Source organism: Phodopus roborovskii, unplaced genomic scaffold, assembly GCF_943737965.1.
Source record: "Phodopus roborovskii unplaced genomic scaffold, PHOROB, whole genome shotgun sequence".
NCBI lineage: Eukaryota > Metazoa > Chordata > Mammalia > Rodentia > Cricetidae > Phodopus > Phodopus roborovskii.
In genome coordinates, this window is record NW_026126448.1 from 16,124,635 (window position 1) to 16,147,709 (window position 23,075).

The following is a 23,075-nucleotide window of genomic DNA, read 5'->3' on the forward strand; positions in this document are numbered from 1 at the left end:
GGCCTAGACTGAATAAAATTATAGTTAAGAATGTAGAAAACCTTTTAAGAGTGTATTTAAAGGAAAAGTGATCACTTCTGATGAAATATTAATAGTTCTGAAAATGTCACTCAGTGTTTGTGCCGCTTGGCATTTGGTTGGCTAACACCCATGCTTACAGTAGAGTGCCAAGACCTTGCACTGCCCAGGCCACAGAATTCAGGAAAAGCCAACCTGGCTCCCACCCACCTCTTCTGCATTGTCTTCTCCTGAACAGGGAACCAGGCACCCAGAGTAAGTCAGAAAGGATGAGAGAAAAAAACAACAATAAAACAAGCAGGAATAGGGAACAAAGAAAGAGGTGGATTTCTTAGAGCACACAGGCTTCTCCAAGATGCGGAAAAATCCTTAAGTGCTGTCTTTAAAACTGCATAGAGCTACATCTGATATGAGTGGCACCAGCCACAAGGGGTTATTGAAATTTTAATTGTATTTTAACATAAGTTTAAGAATTCCGTTTTGGGGCTGGAAAAAAAGAGGGCTCAGTGGAAAAAGTATCTGCCCTGTAAACATGAGGCCTGGGTTCAGGTCCCCAAAGATGATATAAAGCCACCAGTTAGCAGTACATAACAGTAACTCAGCACTGGGGAGGTGGAGACAGGAGGATCTCTGGGTGTCCTAGAGAGCTTAGTGTTAGCACCACACAAGTTAGAGTCATCGGAGAAGAGGGAATCATAATTGAAAAGAATGTCTCTATAAGATTGGTCTGTAGGCAAGTCTGTAAGGTATTTTCTTAGCTAGTGATTGATATGGGAGGTGATACAAGCCCTGGGGTTGGAGGTCCTAGGGTGCATAAAAATCCAAACTGAGTGCATTAGGAGCAATAAACCAATAAGCAACACCCCCTTTGGCCTCCTGCCTTCAGGTTCATACCTTGAAGACCTGACTTCCTTTGGTGATAGACTATGATAGGGAACCCTAAACTGAAATAAACTCTTTCTTCCCCAAGTTGATTTTGGTTACGGTGTTTTATCACAGCAATAGAAACCCTGGCTGAGATACTGGGGTGGCTGGCCAGCCAGCCTAGTGGAATCAATGAACTCTAAGGTCAGTGAAATACCCTGTCTGAAAAAGTTAGGATGGATAATGCAGCCCAGTACGTTGACCTTTTGGCCTCCAGATATATACATATACATATACATATACATATACATATACACATGCACATGCACATGCACCATATACAGGTCACACACACTCACTTACTTAAATAAAATAGAATAGAAAAAAATGGCTCTTGAACTAGGAAAAATTCAAGTGCTCAAGAGCCACCTGTGTCTGGGATTATCGTGTTGGACAGCACAGAGAACATACTACAAGACACATGAACTCTAGAGTGAGACAACTTGGGATCACATTAAGATTTCATTAGGTTTTGAGTTGTCTGTCCCCTGTCATCAGAAACTGAAGTGAGCACTATGTACTTTAGCATATTGCTTTGTTAAGATTGTCACACCATATGCTTAAAATGTAGAAATTTATTTTCTAATACTTCTAGAAGCTAGAAGTTCAAAATATAGGACTTGAACTTCCATCAACAGAGTTGTCTTCATTTGGGAAGGGAGTGTCAGTGAGTATAAGGGTGGCTCGTGGGCATGACTGTGGGTGATAAGACACTGTGGTAGTTGAATAATCACATAGGAGAGGCGCTATTAGGAAGTGTGGCTTTGTTGTAGGCCATACATAGGAGTGGGTGTGGCCTCATTAGAGGAAGTGTGCCACTGTGGGGGTGGGTTTTGAAGTTTCCTATGCTCAGAATATTCCCAGTGTTTCAGTCAATTTCCTGTTGCCTGCAAGATATAGGACTCTCAGCTCCTCCTCCAGCATCACATGTCTGAACACCCGCCATGCTCTCTACCATGATGATAATAGATTGAACCTCTGAAACTTCGCTTCCTATAGATTATGTTGAGATGGGATGATCCATCCGCTGTGGGTAGCACCATTCCCTGTTCAGGGGATCCCAAACTGAATAAGGCTGGAAATAGTGGTACTTGCATGCTATCACAGTGTTGGGGAAACAGTAGCAACTCTCTAGGGCCGGGTAGAATGGTGCGAGGGCTAGATGCTTCATTGTGTATTGCTTAACATGTAATAACTGAGGGAGAGGGGACCAAAACAACAACAAAAACAAAACACATAGCAATTGCTAGAACAGCACCCAAACACTGTACATTAGTTTCTTTTTGATTGCATTGATGCTACCAGAGTCTCTGAGTTTCAGCTTCTGGGCTAAGTGGGGGGAGGATTTTAACTGAGAAGTCATCTTGTGAACCTCTTCAATCCATGCTCTTATTACTTTTGTGAGCACGTGTGCGTGCGTGCATGCGTGTGTGTGCTGTGTGTGTGTGTTGCACGTGTGTGGTCATACCTTTCTCATGTATGTACATGAGTACATGTGTGTACACGTTCATATGGAGACCAGAGATTGACTTCAGGTATCTTAATATCTTTCTATTTTGTTTCCTGGGGCAGGGACCCTCCCCCATCCAAATAGTCTTCCTTTCAGCTAGTCTAGCTAGCCAGTTTGTATAGGGAAATCTCTCTCAGCCTCCTCCCAGATGCTGGTATTACAGGAGAGTTGCTACATCCACTTGGCTTTTTATGTAAATGCTGGTTAGAGGAATTCTTTCTCATGCTTGTGCAGCAAGCATCTTATGCATTACCATCCCCACCTGACCTCCATCCTTCCCCCCTCCATTGGCTGCATTTTTTAACACTAGTCATGAACCCCCATAGTATAAGGCACCAAGGATTAGAGAAGTCCTGTACCTTAGAAAGATCACCACAAGCCACCAGTGCTTGGCACAGGGCAGGCACGGCACAGACTAAGTCATTTCCAGTATCCAGGGGGTTATATATCCCGAGCACCCAAGACTGGTAGAGGTGCTGAAGACAGAATACTGAACAAGACAGGTTTGGCTTCCACTTTTTTCCCCCTCTTTTGTAGTTCTTGAAGCCTGGCATTAATGGTCACAGACACCATTTTAACTTGGAAAAGTTCTTAAGTACCCTGTTACTCTAAATGTGACCCTGGGCAGCTTGCTTCACCCTTTGTGCTTCAGTTGACTTCTCTATAAAATAGACCTAATAAAAACACTGACCTCAGAGAGCTATTTGGTGCCATTTGAGACAATATATGTGAAGAGCTCAGTAGTTTGGTGAATGCATTGTCTCCAGTGAGAGTTAGCTGTGATTAGGGAGGATTCTTGCTTTCTTCCCTCCCTACCCATCCTTTTCTTACTTTCCTTTTACTTTTCTTTCCTTGTTTAGAGAAACAAAAATAAGGTCTTGTATATCCCAAGGACAAGCCTGAACTTCCCACCCTCCTGGTCCTACTTTCCAAGGAAATGCTGGAATTCCAGACACAGACTGTCACACCTTGTTCACAATGTACTGGAGACTGAAACCATTGTGAATGTTAGACAGGCACTCTACCAAATAAACTTTTTCTCCAGCCCTGTGATTTTGATCCAGGGTCAGAACAATCTCAGGGGAAGGCAGCTAAAGGCTACCTCTGCATCTGACACAAATATGACTAGGTTGCAAAACTCAAAAAGTGGATGTGTCCTTGGCTCTTTAAAAATCTTAATGGAGCAAAGGGCACAGCTCAAACTACTTACCCTAGCATGCATAAAGAAAATGAAATCCAAAAGCCAGCTGCCAGGATGCTGAGGCAGGAGGATCCCTTTAAGTGAGGTCCAGGGCAGCTGGGGATCCATAGTGAAACAAATAAATCAAAAAACAGCAAATAAACAGAAAGCCAAACTCCACTCACCCTCTCTTTGTCTGACATATATCACTAAGCTTACCCACTTCTTACAATAAATATAATTTTTCAGGCACGAGTATTTTATTTTTTCTTTTTGCCATTTTGCTTTTGTAAATTTTTTGGCCATGAGTAATTTATGGTCAACTGAGGTTTCTGCCCAGTCTTGGTGCCTACTCAGGAAATCTTGCACAGTGAGAAAAACTCCAACCTATAAATCTCTATCAAATGTAATGAAATTTTTATGCCTACCAAATTCAACAGTTAATGAAGTTGACATAATGCTACAATTTGCATTTGATTAAATATTTACTGATTTTCATGTTGCCATTTTCTTTGTTTTATTATGGGGCTAATAACAATTCTCAGGCAGCAATTTCTTTTGGAAGACCCTAAAAAATCTATAGTCAACTCCACCCCATTCCCATTTCCTTCATGTCTAAAGGGTCAAACTCCCCAGAGGTGGGACTGGGTCATCTGAGGACTCCAAATGTCTTGAGGTACAAAGGATCAGTGTTATAATACGGCACGAGGTGGGACTGTGGCTGATCCCATGAAGGCCAAGGAACAAACGTGCTAGGCAGGCAGATTGAGTGGGAAGTTTTATTGGGGGAAAGGGAAAAGAGTGAAGAAAAGGAAGGGAGAGGATGGAAAGAAGAGAGAGAGAGGGAGAGAGAGAAAGAGAGGGAGGGATAGGAAAAGTCCTGTCTGCCTTTGCAGAAGAACAGTGGGAAAGAGATAGCAGGAGTGGGCTGAGTTTGCCTCTTAAAGAGACTTTTGCACCTGTGTGTAGACAACATAGTGACGGAACAGCCATAGGACCTTGTGCTGGCCAAGGTACTGCCTGAGTGTATCCTACCAGGTGACAGGGACAGCACAATCAGGAAAAAGAGGAAGTTGCCGCCATGTTGTCTCAGCAACAGAAGAAGGCTGTAGGCCAGCCAGCCATTTCCAGGGCTCTGGAAAGGAACATAAAGGGTTATAGAGGAAGGCTGTGACTTGTGCCACCTGTCTCCTGGCAACACCACCAGCAATCCCTCACTCCTGGCAGTGTGGTTATTACTCCTAAATTCCTCCCTTTTGCCTAAAGGTGAGGCAGTAAGTAGGAGTTTGGAAGGCAGCAATTGATGCACTGGAATTAAAAAAAAAAAAAATGCTTGTTCTACTATTTGCTTACTGGCTCTGTGCCTTTGGGATTGCCCTCATATGCAAAGGGACAACAAGAAAACAAGAAGTAGTTAGGGGAATATTGAAAATGCAGGCTGGAGATATATATATATATATATATATATATATATATATATATATATATGCAGGCTGAATATATATATATATTCAGTGGTAGAGCTCTTGCCTATCATGTGTGAGGCCCTAGGCTCAATCCCCAGTACTTAAAAAAAATAAAAATAAAAATAAAAAATTAAAAAGGACAAGGTGCATGTAAGATTGCCAGTATGAAGTCTTGCCCTCAGTTCAAAAATATCAATATTATTATCAACAATTATTATGAGCAATCTTGTAAAAATGTTGGTCTATGAGATCTTCACTTAAAGTTTAGATGAAGAAAGGCCACGGTTGGTGAACAAAACATAAAAAAATAAAATAAAAAGGAAAGGACATGACTAGGTTTGATGGAGGAGAAAGTTTATTGTGGACACATGGGAGAGCATAGACAGAGGGAAGGACATCTGGGAAAGTCCAGAGTGGACATGACTCTGAGCCATGTGAGGAATGGGGGGAGGGGAGAGGTAAGAGAAGGGAATACCAGGTAACCAAAATGGTTGGATTACATAAGGAAGGATAGCTCAGCCCTTGGGCTGGAATTTAGGGGAGGGGACAGGGTTTGCTGACCAGGAGGACTGTAACAGGAAGGGACTGAGGGCTGCTGGGAGAACCTGGCTGCCAGTGTCCACTTTGATATGTTAAATAAGCACCTATGCATATGTGACCTGCAAGAGTGGCCCAATAAGACAACAAAGCCAGAATCAGGCTGGCTCATCACCTCTCATTTTGGTCTCTCTGCTAGACCCCAGTCATGCGAGCCACCTGGAGATTTCTGGAGACCCTCCATACAAGATCCCTGTTGACTTGGCTAGTTTATGTCAGGTTGATGGGAGCTAAGGTAATTCATGAAGAGGAAACCTCAGTTGAGAAAACACTCACACCAGATTGGCATATGGAGCATTTTTTTGATTGATGATTGATGTAGGAGGGCCCAGCTCATTGTGGGTGGTGCCACCCCTGGGCTATATATATATATATATATATATATATATATATATATATATGTATATATATATATATGTATGTATATATATATGTATGTATATATATGTGTGTGTGTGTATACATACATACATACATACATACATACATACATATATTGAACAAGCCATGAGGAGTAAGCCAGTAAGCAACATTCCTCCACAGCCTCTCCATCAGCTCCTATCTTTCCTGAGTTCCCTTGGAGTTAGAGTGTGACCTGAAGTGTAAGAAGAAATAAACCACCAACAATGCCACCAACTAGGAACTTCATGCTTTACCCTGCCTCTCGACTTCCATACTGGGATATTGGTCACCAATACTGATTTGATGAAGCTTTCAGATTCATTCACAAGTACAAAACTTGGCATTACAGAGTAATGCCCAAGCTGACTCCATTGGAAGAAGGCAGGGAGAGTTGATACTTTCAGGCCCCCAGATTGATCTGACTACACGAAGGTAATAAGGCAATAAAACTGCATATCCCTACTTGTGAGCTAAAGCAGAAATGGAAACGGCAGAAGAGGCAGTTTTTATTTCCTGACAGCAGAAAGCACACATCTTCATCTGTAGAGACAAAGTGTTTCCTGGAAATAACCCCAAGCATGAATTTATCATGAGTCCTTGTATAAAGGACACTGAGTGACATAGTGGGCAATATATTCAATTCTGCTTTCATAGAAGACAGAAATGCTGTTAAGTTGGTCAGTTTCTCATATCAGGGTTCTGTGAAGACAGTGTAACATTAAATCATAACTCAGAGAAGGCATTTCTTTAAGAAATTCAGTCAATGAGGCCCAGGAGAAGTAGTGAGCCCATTTCACAAATGCTACTGAGAAGTTTCTCAAGAATCGAGGCAGCTGTCCATTCATCCATCTAGCCATCTATCTGCCATGTCCTTATCTACTCACCCATCTACTCATCCAAGTTCACAGGATGGCTGTGGTCTGAGTTAATTGTCTGTTGCTCTGCTAAAACACCCTAGCAAAAGCAACTTGAAGGAGAAAGGGCTTGCCCACTTTCATGGGGAAAAAAGGCTTGAAGAGGAAGTGGGCCAGGCCATAAAGTCCCCAGGCCTCTGGTGAGGATCTGCTTCCTAAAGTTTCCACAGCTTTCTCAGAAAGCCAGAGACCAAGTGTTAATCTATGCGAGACATTTCACATTCAACTTACAAAATCCACCAAGGCACTGGCAGAAGACAGCTTGAGGCCTCTCACATCTGCACCAAGTTTTGAAGGGCAAGTAAGTGAAGGCCAGATGCAGGAGGGGGTGGGGAGCCTTCCAGGCAGACACAGCCTCGCATGGCAGGACCCTAAAGGAAGGCTTCCTGTGAGAGTGTGAGGGCTTCTGTAGGGCTGGAGCAAGGAGATTAAGGAAGCTCAAAATCCGGGCAGACAAAGACAGACAATGAAGACCCTTGCAGGGAGCGCCTGGCAGGAGTTTGGATTTTACCCTGTAGGCTCACAGAAAGTCCTGGGAGGTCAGTGAAATTGCAAAGTTAGTATTTTAAAAGATAAGTGATGGAAGAGAAAGCTTGGTGAGGGCATGGGCAGAGACAGGTTGCCTATGGCTGGCCTAGTGGACGGAAGCAAACTGAAGGACAGACAGATAATGGGGTCTCTGTCAGGATCTTCAAGGTAGTAAACCGGCTGATTTTAGAAGACTAAAACAATTGTGTGGACTTGGGGGACCAGGATGACTGTCCGGGCTTCACTTTCTGGAGTCTACGTGGGTATGGGCAATGCTTGCTGAAAAGGAGGACTGAACAGAAATTAGAAATGCATTCTGTTCTGAGAAGGCTGGAAGGGAAAGCCTCCTGGGTCATTTGAGGAGGAAAGAATTCCAGCCACAAAACAAGACAGTGGGAACTCAAGAGGCAAGATAATGTTTTTGCCATCAGGAGCTTCCAGTCAGGGTGGGTGACAGCAAATGAGGAAACTGACCATTATAGAGCCGACAGTGTCAAAGAGAGAGGCCTGTGGTGCCCTTTCTTGGTGCCACAGCCAGGTACAACATCATCTTACTATATCCTACTTCCCTGAATTCTGGGCTTGCCTTCTAGAAAATGCTCCTTCTCACCTACCTGCCTCTCCCTTGACTGAGCCAGAGCTGTTCTTGTTTCCATCATATCCCATCACCCGCCTAGCTTAATTAACTGTGTTTTGTTGTTTAACTCCTAGTATACCATCAACCAGGTACTGGCAGGAACCTTGGGTGATGTCTCAGGTGTTTTTTGGGGGGGGGCCTTAGTGGGGAGCCCAATACATAAAAGAATACTTGTAGCATGAATGTAGCTAAGTATAGGGTTCATGAATGACTGCCTGGGAAAACACAGAGGAAACAAAGGAAGCTATACCAGGGCATGGCTAGCTGCTACAACAGCTCCTAGTCACTCAATGGCTTAGGACTATTCAAGATTATTTTACCAGAATGGTTCTGGATGGGTGTTTCTGGTAGGCAAGTGACTTTACTTCCCATGGTGACTTAGAGACCCAGGCTTCATCCTCTCTGTGGTTTAGCCATCCTTAAATGTTCTACATCTGGTACATTCTTGCCTATATTCCTTGGTTAATACCTTGTCTCACACTGCACCCAGATGCAAAGGTGGCTGGGAGATGTAGTCCTGACTGAGCATTCACTTTTCACTGACAGCTCAACACTATTGATTTTTGGGTGGGACCATTCTTTAGGGTGGAAAGAGCCTCTCCAGGCGTCATAGGATAGCACTAACCTTGGCCTCTGTCTCCTGGATGCTAGTAGTACTTGTCAGTGTGACAATAAAAAAATGTCTGCACACATGGTCAGAAGTCTCCTGGAGGGAAAAATTACCCTCCATTAAGAATGTCTGTTTTGAAAATGGAAGGAGGTATTTGTGATGTCCAGCTAGTAGCAGGTGCTCAAAGGGTCATCTCACCCAGCAGGGGGGCAGAATAGGGTGGACTTACAAAAGATAGCCTGGGGGAGGTTGCACTTGAGCTGGGTGGTAGTTCGGAGAGGAAGTGATGTTGCATGCAGGGGGAGTGGAGTGAGGGAGGTAAATGGTCATTAAGGGGACAACCCTTTTGCTATGGATTATGACTTGACACACAAAGGTGAAAAATGGAAGTGTCTTGTCCCTGATGTGAGCCCTGTTTCTCTCCTCCTTTCACAACTAGAGATGTTCCCAAAAGAAAGAAAGAATTTGGTGGCTCCAGCACTAAGGAGCACAGGAGGGAATAGCTTGGAGTCTGGCCCAGCTCACTTCTCCCAGCTCCTGCTGCGCTGTTCATCCGTGATTCTGTGATTCTGTCACCCATCCTGCTGGCACCATAGCACCAGCCTCACTCTTGAGAAATCCTCGATTCCGTGTAATCACACTCAGGATTTGACCCACTCTCAGCCGTACCTCAGCCTTCCTTCTGAAGCCAGCCCTGGCTCCAAAGACCCTCTGAAGGTTCACTCCTCACTTTTCAGCATCCATATCCCGGCCTAGTCCTCTCATGGCTGGCTGGAGCAGCCATCTGTGCTTTCCCTGCCCCCCAACTCCTCCTCCCTCTTCCATTCCCTCTTCTTCAGCTTCAGAAGGCTCTTTGATTTTCTTCTTGGGTCAGAATGAAAGTTTCAGGGCACCCAAACCACAGTTCTTAGTGGAATCAGCCTGAGTTCTCCAAAGCATCAGGCTTTGTTTTCTTTCTAAAACAAACTATGATCTTATCTGGGATATTAGGCTTATCTTGGCAAGTTGCTACACTGCATTGGCTTTTTTTTTTTTGTTTTGTTTTTTTGTTTTTTTTCCTCTCAGCAGTGTGATATTATGAAGAGACCTTGACCTGGGGCTGCCTGTTTCTTATCTGGGGAATGGAAGGGGTGAGCAAAGAGCTGGCTCTGGGCTGATGGCTACACTCTCCCAGGCCCAAGGGATGAGGGCTTGGAATATCCCTGGTTCCTACTTCTGAGCCTCTCTGAAGGCATCACCATTGCCTGCCCCCTACTACTCAGACCTGGAGTTCAGACCACTGCAGTAGCCTCCTGAGTGGTCAGTCTTTTTCTGTGTCCCTCCTCTTCCTTTTCATTCTTCACAGAGAGGTCAGACTACCTGAAGCATTGTGCCTCTTGGTTCCATGGGCTAGAAATGACAGTACACCTCTTCAGTCAGTACTGCATCCACAGTAAGTCCTGCTAGAGTGCTCTGTGATGACCACAGCCTAGCAAACACCCCTCCCCCCAATCCTTTATCCACTTCTCATGCTGAGGATCCAACTCAGGGCTTCCTGCACACCAAACAGCTAGCCACTTACACTGAACAGCACCTTCAGCCCTAAGGGGTACTCTCTGTCTATGTATTCTGATTGTCATCCATGTGCTCCTCCTCCATCTGAGAACTAGGCACTGAGTTCTGCTCCCATGTCCCCAAAGATGTAACTTGGTGCCCCCTCCCCCACTTTTACTGTGTGACTTTATTTGGAGATAGAGTTTTTAAAGAGGTAATTGGGTCAAAGTGACATTGTTAGGGTGGGATTGATGTCCTTCCCAAAAGGGGAAATCTGGATACAGGTGTGTAGAGAGGGAAGCACATGGGAAGGTGCAGGAAGTCCCTTATATTTCCAAGCCAAGGAAAGAGAGCTCAGGAAAAACCAAGCCCAGGGACATCCTGAGCCTACACGGCTGTGAGGAAATCATTGTTGCTTGAGCCACACCATCTGCAGCTGTCTCAGCCCTAGCAAGAATACATAGCTCTTTCCTATTGCACAGGATAAAGTCCAAATCCTCACTAGCCCTGAGGAGATCTGCACCATCTGCCTCCCAACCTGGGTGGGTCCTCCATCTCTGCCTCTCTGGGCCATCTTCCCTGCTCACCTCAATCCAGCCTTACCCTCTGTACAGGAACCCCTTCACCACTTGCTTGATTTTAGATCCATTTTCATGGTCACATTGGAGAGGGCTTCCCAGATGATCCCCATGAAACTCACCCTATATTCTTAAACCTTTCCTGCATCAGCATCCTTCATTAGGAACCTTAGGCATGTTTGTTTACTTAGTGGCTTCATCAAGTTGAGAAATATCCACTATCCTGTGTATTTCTTTTCTGACATGGTGCCCACATACTAGTGCTGCTCAATAAGTGTTTGTCATGTAAGTGGAACTTCATCCTCTTCAAATACTTATCCTAACATTAAGGTCGGGCCCAGATACTCCTGCCTCCTTAATACACCTTAGTACTCTGATGTGGATCTGTGTAGCATGTTTCTTCTTCATCTATGGTGATTATAGTTGCCTGACTGTATTTGTTACCTGTGGCCACCTCTGCTTCCTCTCCAGCCAGGACCACACACTGAACATCTCCACAGGGCTCACGGCACAGCCTAGCTCAGGACCCCGAACACATGAGCTTCTGGGTAAATTTGTGTGGTCCCAAATAGATCATAGTAAACCCCAGAGGTGGAGGATATGAATAAGTGGGTCTTTTACAGGATTATACCACAAATGTGCCTCTGCCTTCCACAGACCCCAGGAAGAGTGGAGAGCCTAACAGTCATTTTCCCAGAGGAATTCAGGGTGAACTTCATCTGTCAGATCCAGTCAGCTGGCTTCTTGGGTAGGAGAAAGTACATTAGCTTTGAGTCCCACAATTATGGAAGAGCCCAGCTGTAGGCTGCAGAGGCCTGGCCATCATTGCATGTCTCTCCCTGGAAGAAAACCTTGCCCACAAGAGCCAGGGGAAGGGCCAAGAGTCCACCCTAGACCAGGTCCAGGAAGCAGGAAATCTTCCCTAAGGCCACAGCACCATGTCCCCCTCCCTCCGCAGGGCTGGTGGGAAGGCTCAGGCAGGCTCAGCTAGCTTAGCTCTTTGTGGGGCTGGGTCTGGACAATGGTAAACGAATAGCCCCCTCCTCACTGCCCCAGACACATAAAGTAGGCCTTTCATTGAGGCTTTCTGGCTGCTTCAGTCGGTTCTTGGCACTCACGGAGGCCGTGTCGGTAGGGGCCAAGGAAGCAAGTGTGATGGGGGTTGGGGAACGGAGCCCGCGATTCAGAGAATTCTCCATGCCCACCCGGGGGCCACCGGGCTGGCTCCCCAGCTGTGAGATGAGCTCATGCGGGGAAACCGGAACCACCGGGGTGGTTTGGGGGAGGGAGAAAGACTCACACCAAGCGCTCTGAGAAAGCGTGGCTCTGCGGAGCAAGTTTTTTGGTGGGAGTAAGGAACTAGCGTCCACTCCTCCAGCCTGTCCCCTTCCTCTCCAACCCCAGCCATAATCCCGAAGCCCTCCCGCATGTCTTTCCCTGAAAATTCCCAGGCTCAGCCACAGCTGGCCAACCAGGGTTTCACCAACCCCCCCAGCTCAAGCCGCCAACCCTGAAGTCCCTCTCCTGGTCCTTCCCAGGAAAAGTCCCAGCCTCGCCGCCTGCCTTCAGTGGTCCTTGTATCCTGAGCCTCCAGGATGCCAGAGCGCTAGCTTGGCCAAATCTTTCGGAAGCCAGACTCCCTAAACGCAAGATCTGCCTCTCTGGGTGATTCTGGCAGAGGGGGTGGGGTGTACACCGGCAGGTGCTTTTACACTGAGCGCTCCAGGAGGGCCCTCCTCCCCCAAGCCTTGACGCTCGTGGTCTCCTCCGACCTCCCCACCTCCCTAAGCTCTCTTCGCCTAAGGCAAGAGTTTGGCGTTGACAACGAAAGAGCCATCGTGACTGGCTGAGCAGCCTAGGGTAGACCAGACTCAGACTGCTACCGAGGCGGGGTGGGGGATGGGGTGGGAACCTACGCCGAGCCCTTGAGGTCTGAAGGCAGCCGCTACCAGCCTGAGGAAGAAAAGAATTCACTTCCTTGGGAGGAACTCATCTGGTTTGGGACCCTGGCTGGGAGTATGTGGGGGATAAGCAAGGCCCTTAATTTTGAGAATAAATTGTACTAGTAAGTCTTAAAACAGTCCTTCCACCAACCTAACACCCACACCCCAACCCAGTACACATACCTACGATTTTGCCTTAGGCTAGGGGTAGGACTGCCCTGGACCCTTCACCCTGTTCCATCCACTCTTCAATTCTTAATCCTGCCTCCCTCTATGTCCACGCACCCATCTTATGGGATGAGCTACTCTAGAATGTGCTCGCCAGGCCCGAGATTGCAAGTTCAAAGCCAGCACCCAAAATTATCTCTTAAGAGCCACTACTCGGGGAACTGCGATCTTCTTTGGTTACCTTTTCCCAGACAGCATTCCCGTTTTCAAATGTGGAGGAGGCGTGTATGTGCCTGCGTGTGCGAGCGTGTGTCTTTAAGCGTGTGTGTGGATGTGTCTGGATACAGGAGGGAGTGTATTAATGGTGATTTTATAAATGAAAGCCGGAGGATTGAACTTAAAAGAAACTGGTCAATTGCAAAACAAATAGGAATAAACAACCCTTTAGCTGTAATTTGTGGTCTATCTGGAGGTGCAGGTGGCGCTGAATACCACCCCCCCCCCGCTTTTTTTCTTTAGCTGCGCCTCCACCCCCAGCATTTGGAGCAGCGGAGAAGCGGCTCCGGAGTGATTAATCCGGGGATAATTCACCCCCCCTCGTCCTCTCCCCCCCCCCCGGCGCGAACCCCGCGAAGCGGGATTGGAGCGAGTCATTTCCGAGAGCGCAGCGCGCCTCTCCCCGGCCGGGCGGACACTTGGTTCATTCCAGCCGCAGAAGCTCAGGGCTCCCGCGTACCGGGATTTTTTTTTTTTTCCTTTTTTTTTTTTTTTTTTTTCCTTTCCCCTCCCGGAGCAGGAAAAAAAAAAAAAAAAAAAAAAGGCTTCAGAGCTCTCCTGACCTCCTTTCTCCTCGGCGGCGAGCGGAGCCTCTCCCTCGGGCTGCCGGCCGCGCCATGCCGCGCTCGCGGGCACCGGAGCAGGGATGTTGCGGCTGCCCGGCAGGGAGGGCTCGAGGAGAAACCGGAATTTGGGCGTTTGTGCCGGGCACCAGGAGTCGCTGGGGCCGCCCGCCGCCACCACCGCCACCACCGCCGCCGCCGCCGCCACTACTGCTGCTGCTGGGCTGGGGGCTGCTCAGTGCTTCGGCTGCCGCGGGTGAGTTCGGCCGCGCTGCGCGCCCCACCCGAGCCCACCCAACCTCGACGCGGTCCCAGTCCCTTCCCCCACCACGGCTTGGCTTCCTCCTCCGGATTACCCACCCTTCTTCTCATCTTCGCCTGTCTGTCTAGATTCTCCACTCCATCTTCGACCACGTCCTCGTCCTCACCTCTACCCTCATGGACGTCCCCAGCCCCAGCCGCAACTTAGCCGGATCCGGCCGGTGTGTGGGGCCTGGGAGACAAGACATCCCTTCCCCGGGTTGGGGGGCACCTGGATTGTGGCTTCAGTTTCTCCAGCCTCCCAGCCCCCCAAGGTGCCAGGCTTTCCCGGTATAAACTTTCCCGGAGCCCTATTCCCCCATACGCTTCCCCATTATGCCTGGCACGCCCGTCCCGGGGGTAGGAGAGGCTCGGCGCGCCCCCTCCGCGTCTGCAGGGTCTGCCTTTCCTTGCCCCCGCCCATTTTCTCTGACCAAAGCCCTTGCCCCCGCCCAAGCGGCCCAAAGACTGCGGTCACCACCCCACTCCTCACAAGCCCTCCCCCGCCCCCTTTGGTGCTGGGGGCGGGTTGCAGGTAGGCGCGCGCCCAGGTCGGGGGTCCCGTGCAATCTTTCTTGAAGGGCTCATACGGTGGATTGGAGGGGGGGGGTGAACTATTGGAGGTGGAGGTGGGCGGGGGGTCATGCTGGATTGGTGGGGAGGAAAGGGAATATCGTCGCCAGGGTCCGCGCCGACACATCCCCCTTGCTCGGTTCCCACTCCGCGCCAAAGTGCCCTTTCCCGCGCCCTGCTGCAGCCGAACGCCTGGGCTGCGGCAACCGTGGCGCGGGTAGTAGGACCCGGTCTCATTAAGGCAGCCGGGACAGACTTGAAGGGTGCGGAGAGTCCCGGGACTTTAGGATGGATGGCTGCCTGCAGTTTACAGTTGGGCGCGGTGGAGGTAGGGGAGGGACGTGGACCTTTTAATGAACCTAGTCACACTAGAGGTTACCGGTTTCAACTGGTCCTCTCCTACTTTTCCCAAGGCACCTTTTGAAGCTTAACAACAACCTAGAAAGTTCCCTGTTCCTGTGAGGGGACTAGTCCAAACAGGAATGCTAGGAGCTGCATTTTCACTTGGGTGGATGCTGACACCGGCTGGGGAAGAAAACCCCAAGCACCTGATGTCTGGGCCTGGAGCTGGTACACTCAGGCATTGAGTAGCAGCGCTTTTGTTGCTGTTGCTTGTTTGCTTGGTGTTTTAAAACCACAGGTTGAGCCTCTCAAACCTTGGCCTGGGCCATCCCCAAACCCTGCCACTTCTTGGAAAGTGCGCCTCTCCCATGGTTTTCCAGTAAGTGTAAAACTCTTGGGCCTTCTCTGGTCTCCAGTAGCTTGTGAACTCAGACCTTGCCATCTAACCCTTGGTCACTCAATGTTGGGGTTCCCTGTCAGGGAGGGCTCCCCAAGACAGTCCTGCCTATCTGTCTATCCCTTCTTGACCGGACTTTCTCAGTTCACCTAAGGAGTCATAGCCACTGACACCCAGAGAGGGGCGCCCGTGGTGCGCGTGCCTCTCAGTTTCGGCCTCTCACACGCCCACACCCACTGGGAAGCTACTCACACCAATGCTTCTAGTTACCAAGACTTCTCACATGGGCTGTGGGCTCCGTTGTTACTTGCTGTAGAGCCTATTGGATGGCTGTCCAGGCGAGGGTCCTCTCTGCTTGGCCGACTGGAACTCGTTTGGGATTGCCGAATTTGTTTTTCTTGCTAGGTTTGTCCCTGCCCCCTTGAGCATGCCATGCCCATGGGGAGAGAAAAAGGCCTACTCACCCGGGCCTGCAGTGTTCAGCTTTGCTGGAAGGCTGCCTTGTTGAGATCCATTTGTCGTTGTCTTTTGGGTAGGTTCATAAGTTGGAGTGTGTGTGTGTGTGTGTGTGTGTGTGTGTGTGTGTGTGTGTGTGTGTGTCTCAAGGAGAGGCAGTTGCTCTCTGGCAGGCCCAGCTCTGGCTCGTTTCTTTTGGAAGCTTTCCTGTGCATTTCCACATACTGTCTGGCCTTGGAGTCAGCAGACATTTGGAGATGGAGTTAGTGACAGTTTTAGGATGTGGTGTGTGAGGCATAGGGGAAGGTAAGGCATTCCTTTTGTGATCTCACACTGTTGACTTTAAAAGATGCTTTGGGGATTGAGCACCTCCCTTGGCTAGGGGGCTTCTGGATAGAATGAATATGACAATTTGGTGCGTGCGTGTGTGTGTGTGTGTGTGTGTGTGTGTGTGTGTGTGTGTGTTTCCTTGTCCGTGCCTATTCCCTTCCACTTCACCCTTCCTGGGCCGCCTCCCATCACACTCCTACTCCCACCTGTCTGGGACTCCAGCCTCCATAGAGGCCTCTCATTAGTTACCTGCTCCTCCTACTTTCCATCAGTTATTCCCTCCTTTTGAAACCTGCCTACCCTTGGCCTGTAAGCAAGTGTATCTTTCACATAAAACACTTGGCCTTCCCGAACTCATTTAACTACCTTCCCATCCCCCTAACCTCTCTTCAAAGGGGCGGGGGGGGGGGGGAATTCATTCACTTCCCCTGTTCCCAGTCACTCCCTGCAGCCTGGCATTTTTAGGCTTTTAGGATTTTATATTTCATTGCCTCCCAGTTTGTAACCCTCAGCTTCCTCCCTGAAGTATGGTGTCCTGCAGCAATCACTTTACTCAACCTGTTCCCACTCTCCTGGTGAGCTCATCCCTGTTTGGTCCTCTAATACTATTCAGAAGTGTCCAGACACAGCTGTCCTGCTAAACTCCCCAATACATGTCTTTTGGCTTCCTAGTTCATAGATAAGCCCAGTCCATTCAGCATGCACTGCCACGCCCTCTAGGCACCTTATCTTCAGGCTTCCCTCCTAAGGTAATGACACTCATACTTGCCCCCAAAACTGCTCAGTTACCCAGCCCAGAGCCTTAGGTGGGCCCTCATCTCCTTCTGTATCATTGGAGCCTGCACTGGACACTCAAGCACGGCTGCTTTTCCCTGGATTGAGACACTTTACATTTTTAAAAGGGGGGGATGTCCCTTCATCCTCAAGGAGTAATTATAAATAGAATGGATATTACACTGTACATGTAGAGAGTTCTGATTTTCTTCTATGTCCCCACCTTTACGCTTAAAAAAAATATAAATTGTAGTCGCTGTCTTTTGCATTGGTTGTTACTTAAGGACTGACTTTCAGTCTGCCTCTTGCACCAAAAGGACCCAGCGTTCCCTTATGGTACCACATAAATATAAGCGTGTTTGTGTACCTCAACAACTAAAGCATGAGCTCCGTGTAGGCAGAAACAGTGCTTTATTTCTCTTGGTAGCCCCAGCACCCAGCTACACCAGGCCTGTTCAGCACAGAGCTAGTGTCTGATGGACAGCTGTTTCACCAGAAGATGGTCTTTGTATTCATTTCCTTGGATAGTCTTCCACAGACTGATGAAGCAAAACTGAGTTTTAGGGACTTAGGAAGCCAGCTGGTTTGCAGAGGTAACAGAGTGACAGACACCGAGTTCAGGTCCCAGTTGTTTTTGCTCTACAACTAAATGTCACAGGTTGATGAATCAGTGTCCTAGATTCTAGAAGCAATGCAACAAGTCCTCAACACCCATAGCCCCAAACAGGGGACTGCCCAAGGAAAAAACAGCTGTTTGGTCACCAAGATGTACTTGGCTTGGAATCTCATTTACAACTGATTTGTGGGCTTACAGGTTAAAAAAAAAAAAAAAATTAGGCTGACTATAGTATAGCAGGCAATGCCGGCCCTATCCAGGGTCGGTGACTTTCAAAGGGACTGGAAAACTAGTATACAGGGTCTGATACACTGATGGGCTCTATTGGTCTAGAAGACTCTAGCAGGTGACTTGGCAGCAGTGCCTTCTGTGCCTGGCTTACCCACATCATTGTCACTGTCATGCCAGCAGGAGTCAGGAAATCTGATTGTTCAGCAGAGCACATGCTCCTGTTGGAAACCAGGCTAAACTTCAGAGCTCTTTGAGGCACAGGGTCCCCACCTCCAAAGGGACAAGTTATTCCAGTGTTATGGATAAGATTCCAAACGATAAGGATAGCTGACCTGCGCGCTGTACCTGCCATGGGAAGATGCTGCTTAAAGGGGAAAGTGGGTTTGGAGCAGCAATGTGGAGGACAAAGGACCATCCCTGGAGGCTGTATGCCTTTAACATGTATTCTTCAAGCTAGGGTTCTCAGGAGATTGTCTGGACAGCCAAGGGAGTGACACCTGTGGCAAAGGTTCACTGAGAACTCACTGGCATGCTCTCAAGCTCTGACATGTATTAACTCAGTTTGCACAGCAGTGGCCAGGGCATAGTTTAGACCCAGGTCTCCATGACTTGAGATCATCCCTTACACACTCCTTCATATGCCATTTATCTCAGGAGTTCCAGGAGGTATCAGACACTTGTAATCCTTCTACCCTGAATCCCAAACTTTTAGGCATCAAAAAAAGCAATGGTTCCTCTGTGTTCAGTGTAAATGCCTCAGAGATGACTGCTAAGTCACGTTGCTCTTAAGCCTCAGACACCTGTCTAAGGAGGGCTCTGATGTGGGTGCTGCTCATGTCTCTGTCATGTGAGAGTAGGACCTTCCTCCTCAAGACTCCTTGAAATTCAGTCAGTTTCTTGCCTGGACTGTGAAGTTTCCAGGGTAACAAACCCCTCAATTGCATCTTCTTCTCCCACATGGTGTGGATCCCAAAATCCTGTGAGTTTCCCTATCCTGGCCACCACCAGGAGTCATATCAGAGAAATGCTTCTGGAATGAGCCAGGAGTATAAAGGCCACTCATGTCAAATACAATACACAGGAAGCCATCATGTCTGTTCTTGAGCCATTGGCATCTAAGGCCTGGGTGGGGCAGGGGGCACTTGACTCATGACTCTCCTTGTTGGGAAGAGTATGCCACTGAAAACCCCTTTTTGCTTTCCACCGTCTGTCATTGGAAAATCTGAAACCGAGTTGATCCCTAAGGGTATGTCAGCCCTCTCCTGGAAATAATCATCATTATAAGGACTTTTTGTGATGCTAAAGACAACATAAGTAAATTATTGAGAGTACCAAGTAACTCTTAGAGGTTTATTGGAGATTCTCTGTGTGGTCTAAGGCTCACATTGCAGCACAAAGAGCCCTTTTCCCGGCCAGTGTCTCCTTCAGACTCAGTTAAGTGCAATTATAATCCAGAAACTTCAACACAGGGATCGCGTCCATCTTCTAGGTTTTCAGACAGAAAAACCAAGTAAGTTCCATTATTAAGTAGCTACATCTATTTATTGATTGAAAGTAAGCAAGTACGACGGTTGTAACTTTGAAAGGAGAAAGCAGAGACTGAAATTTAGACCACTGGTGGAGTGCATTATCAGAGAGCATTTGGACATTTTGTGTGGTGTGATGGATGGCTCTTTCTGAGATGATCGGGTGTGGTAGAATTGATGCAGGGTGTCTGGAAGTTTGTCTCTCCAATGGTGCTTGTCTCCTTGTCCAACCCTCACCCCAGCCTGTCCCACTGACAGTCATACAGTACCACTTGAGGAGCAGAGATCAAAGGTGAATAGAAGCAAGAGATTGGCAGGCTTGGGGATGAGTGGGTGTGCCTGATATATTATGGTGAGGAGCAGGTGAAAATGTAATGGTTTATTTTCCCCATTAAACTGTCCTCAGCATAAAATAGCCACCTCCACAATAATACCCTGGCTTCCTGGGGACCTGTATGGCCCTGCATCCTGGTCTCTGACATATATGCAATCTTTGAAGGTTGGCTCACAGCACAGTGACCAAGGAAAGGCATTGCATGGCCCAGGAGTCAGCAGGCTAGTCTTCCATCTGGCCTCTCACAACCTGTGTGGCTCTGGGAAAATGAGGATCATTTCTTCTTGTTAACTGGGTCTCTATTCTCTTACCTGTAAAATGGGAGCAACAATAATGCCCACCCTGTCTATGCCAGGATGAACTTAGAAGCTCTCAAAGCCGCAAAAAAGAATTGTTTCTCTAGATTCCAAAAGTTCAGCAGTGTGAGCTCTGTCCAGTGGTCAGGCTGATGTGTGTTTCTAAAACTGAGGCACCTGCATGCCTTCTCACAGTCTGCCTGCCTGTGCTTCAGGGTGCTTAGGGAAGTGGGTGAGAATGGACCTTAGCATCCATCCTTCACCCACCCTTCCCTGCTATAAAGTCAGCACAGCTGGGAAAGGAGAAAGAACTCCTCTCCACAGTTCACCAGACCCCCTGTGTGCAGCCTCCACACCCCTGACCCCTGGCAACAACATTGTGCCAACCTGAGAAGGCTCCTAGTTGATTTACCCAACACCGTTTTGAGGATCCCACTGGACATTCCAGAATTCAGGGAGGTAGACGCAGGTGGATCTCTGTGAGTTCAAGGCCTGGTTTACAAATCTAGTTCAGGACAGCCAGAGCTATTATACCGAGAGATTTGTCTCAAAAAAAAAAAAAAAAAAAAGAACCCAGTGGGCTCTTTCTGTGTGTCAAACCTAGGAATTCCTACATTAGGAATTATTTATCTGTTATATTATTATTTTATTGTCTGTACCCATTTCTCCACTCTTACCTTCTTTGGCCTCTGACCAGGCACAAAGTGCTGAAGAACCTCCTTGTACCTTCTATATCTCCTACACGTTTTCTTGGGACCCTACTTGATGATGACTCTGTCATTATGAATGGGAGTTTGGGGTCCCCAGTAGCAGGCTAATTTTATATATTTTCCCCATGGTGTTTTGTAGCAACTGATATGCCAGGACCTGTGTCTACTTTGAGTACGCAGAGTTTCTGCTTCCCAATGTCCTCTTCAATACTTATTACTACTTACTTTTCTGATTCTGCCTTTGGTGTGAGCTTAAAGTGACACATCACTGTTTTAGTAACTGTGGCATTGTCTGATTACTACTCCCTTTGAAAGTCTACTATGCACTTGTTAGCTCTTGGGTTTTTTCTTTTTGTGACTTGCTCATACATATTCCTTGTGTATTTTAAAATTCTATTAGGTTTTGCAAAGTTGGGAACTGAATCCTAGTATCCTAGGCAAGCGCTCTCCCACTTAGCTCCATTTCAAGTCCCCTCCCCATTTCATGCTTTACTTTGAGACCGGTTCTCTCTAAGTTGCCCAGACAGGTCTTGAACTTGTGATCCTCCTGTCTCAGCCTTCCAAGTAGTTGGGATTATAGACCTATACCATGAGACTTAGCCAAATAGCTACATTGGATTCTCTCTCTCTCTCTCTCTCTGTCTCTGTCTCTCTCAATTTATTATGTGGACAGGTGTTTGCCTATATGCATGTCTGTGCACATGTGTCCTTGGTACCTGTAGAGGCTAGAAGAGAGCATTAGATCCCTTGGAACTGGAGTTACAGACAGTTGTGAGCTACCACATGGGCACTCTTAACTGCTGAGCCATCTCTCCAGCTCCCTAAATTAAATCGTTACTTAAACTTTGAGGAGTTGATTTGTATTCTGTATAGTTTGAATATATTCTGTCTTGTTTGCTGCCTCTTTCTTTGGAGAAAGTCGTTTCACTCTGACTCAGCCTTACACATCACTTTTTTTTTTCTTTTTAAATTTTGAGGCAGTGTTTCATATGTCCCAGCCTAGCCTTGAACTTGCTTCAGAAGATGACTTTGAACTTCTAATCTCTTTGCCTTGACCTCCCAGATTCTGGGATTATAGGCATACACTATCATGCCTGGTTTAATGGCTGGGAATTGAGCACAGGGCTTCTTGCATGCTAAATGAGTATTATACCAACTGTGTTACATGCCTGTCTTTAGCAGTGTTTTAAGGAAGGCAGGAGCTGAGAAATCTGAGTGTGTGGGGTGACCTTGGAGACCTACCTGGCCCTATCTGGCCCAATGTTTTGCAGAGTTCCAGATCCCTCATGTCCATCCTGCACTCACAGACTCTCCAAAAGTTTCTCCTTCTGGTTCAAGGTATTGTTTCCTGAAGACCCCAGTTAAAGTATAGAAGGTGCTTCACTTAGAGAATATGAGAAAATAGAGACTTTTGCAGGCATTTACTAAGGGCCTGTGCTATACCAGACCCTTAGATGGGCTTCAGTAACCTTACACATATTCATGGCATCATTTTCTCATAGTAAAAGGTGGTAGCAACCTAAATGTATGTGGACTGATAAGGAGTAGGTAAGTGCCGGTGAGGGTAGCACATACACAGATATTTTTAATGATGTTGAACTGTGCCCTGTGTTAGTTAATTTTTCTCTTTAATGTGGTTAAATACCCAACAAAAGCAAATTAAGGCTTAAGGAAGGGTGAGGGTAAGGTGGTCTGGGGAACACAGGTGCTAAAGGATCATAGAGAAGCGAGCTGGGAGGAGTTCAGGGAACCCTGTTCCTACTATGTCTGCCCTGTGCCTCAGACTCCTGGGCCTGAAGGAGCTATCAAAAGTCCGTAAGAGCCACTCCACAGATCCTGGGTCCTATGTCAGTGTGCTACCTCTGCATGAATGTTCCAAAATTTTCATCACCAGAGAAAAATAACAACAGAGGACCTATCTGCTGTGGCTGGTTTAACAAGGCATCTCACAGTTCCCACTTTTATGGAGGGACTACGTATTGAACCTCATCTGAGTGAGCTGTGGGTATCATTCGGTTAGGTTTCTGCCTTGATGTTTTCTTCCCTTCCTTTCCTTTCTGCTACCCCCTCTTTCCTAGTTCTTTTCTTCCCTGGACATCAAGACCCTCAATCTTGTGGAGGTCATCTTCCTGTCTACTCAACCCTCACCATTCCTCAGTGCCGCTTCCTGAACTTGAACCCAGGACCTCTTCCATGGCCTCTACTTAAGTCGCTGTGCAACCCAAACAGCTCTGCCAGCTCGCAGGGTTTTAAGACCTTCGCTTGCTCCATCTGCTTATGACCCAAGGGCTGGCTCACTAGAACATTAATGGAGAACCAAGTACAGTGGCCCTGAGCTGAGGA

General features: G+C 47.5%; 1 protein-coding gene across 1 annotated transcript in view; it reads left to right on the plus strand.

Moving 5' to 3' along the window:
* Positions 1-13,822: 13,822 nt before the first annotated feature.
* The window catches only part of Csmd2 (CUB and Sushi multiple domains 2), a 537,775-nt gene continuing 528,522 nt past the window's right edge, over positions 13,823-23,075 (plus strand). The window contains exon 1 of the mRNA XM_051188846.1: positions 13,823-14,103. Within this exon, the coding sequence (XP_051044803.1) occupies positions 13,902-14,103 (202 nt within the window). The 5' untranslated portion in view covers positions 13,823-13,901. The remainder of the gene's footprint in view (positions 14,104-23,075) is intronic.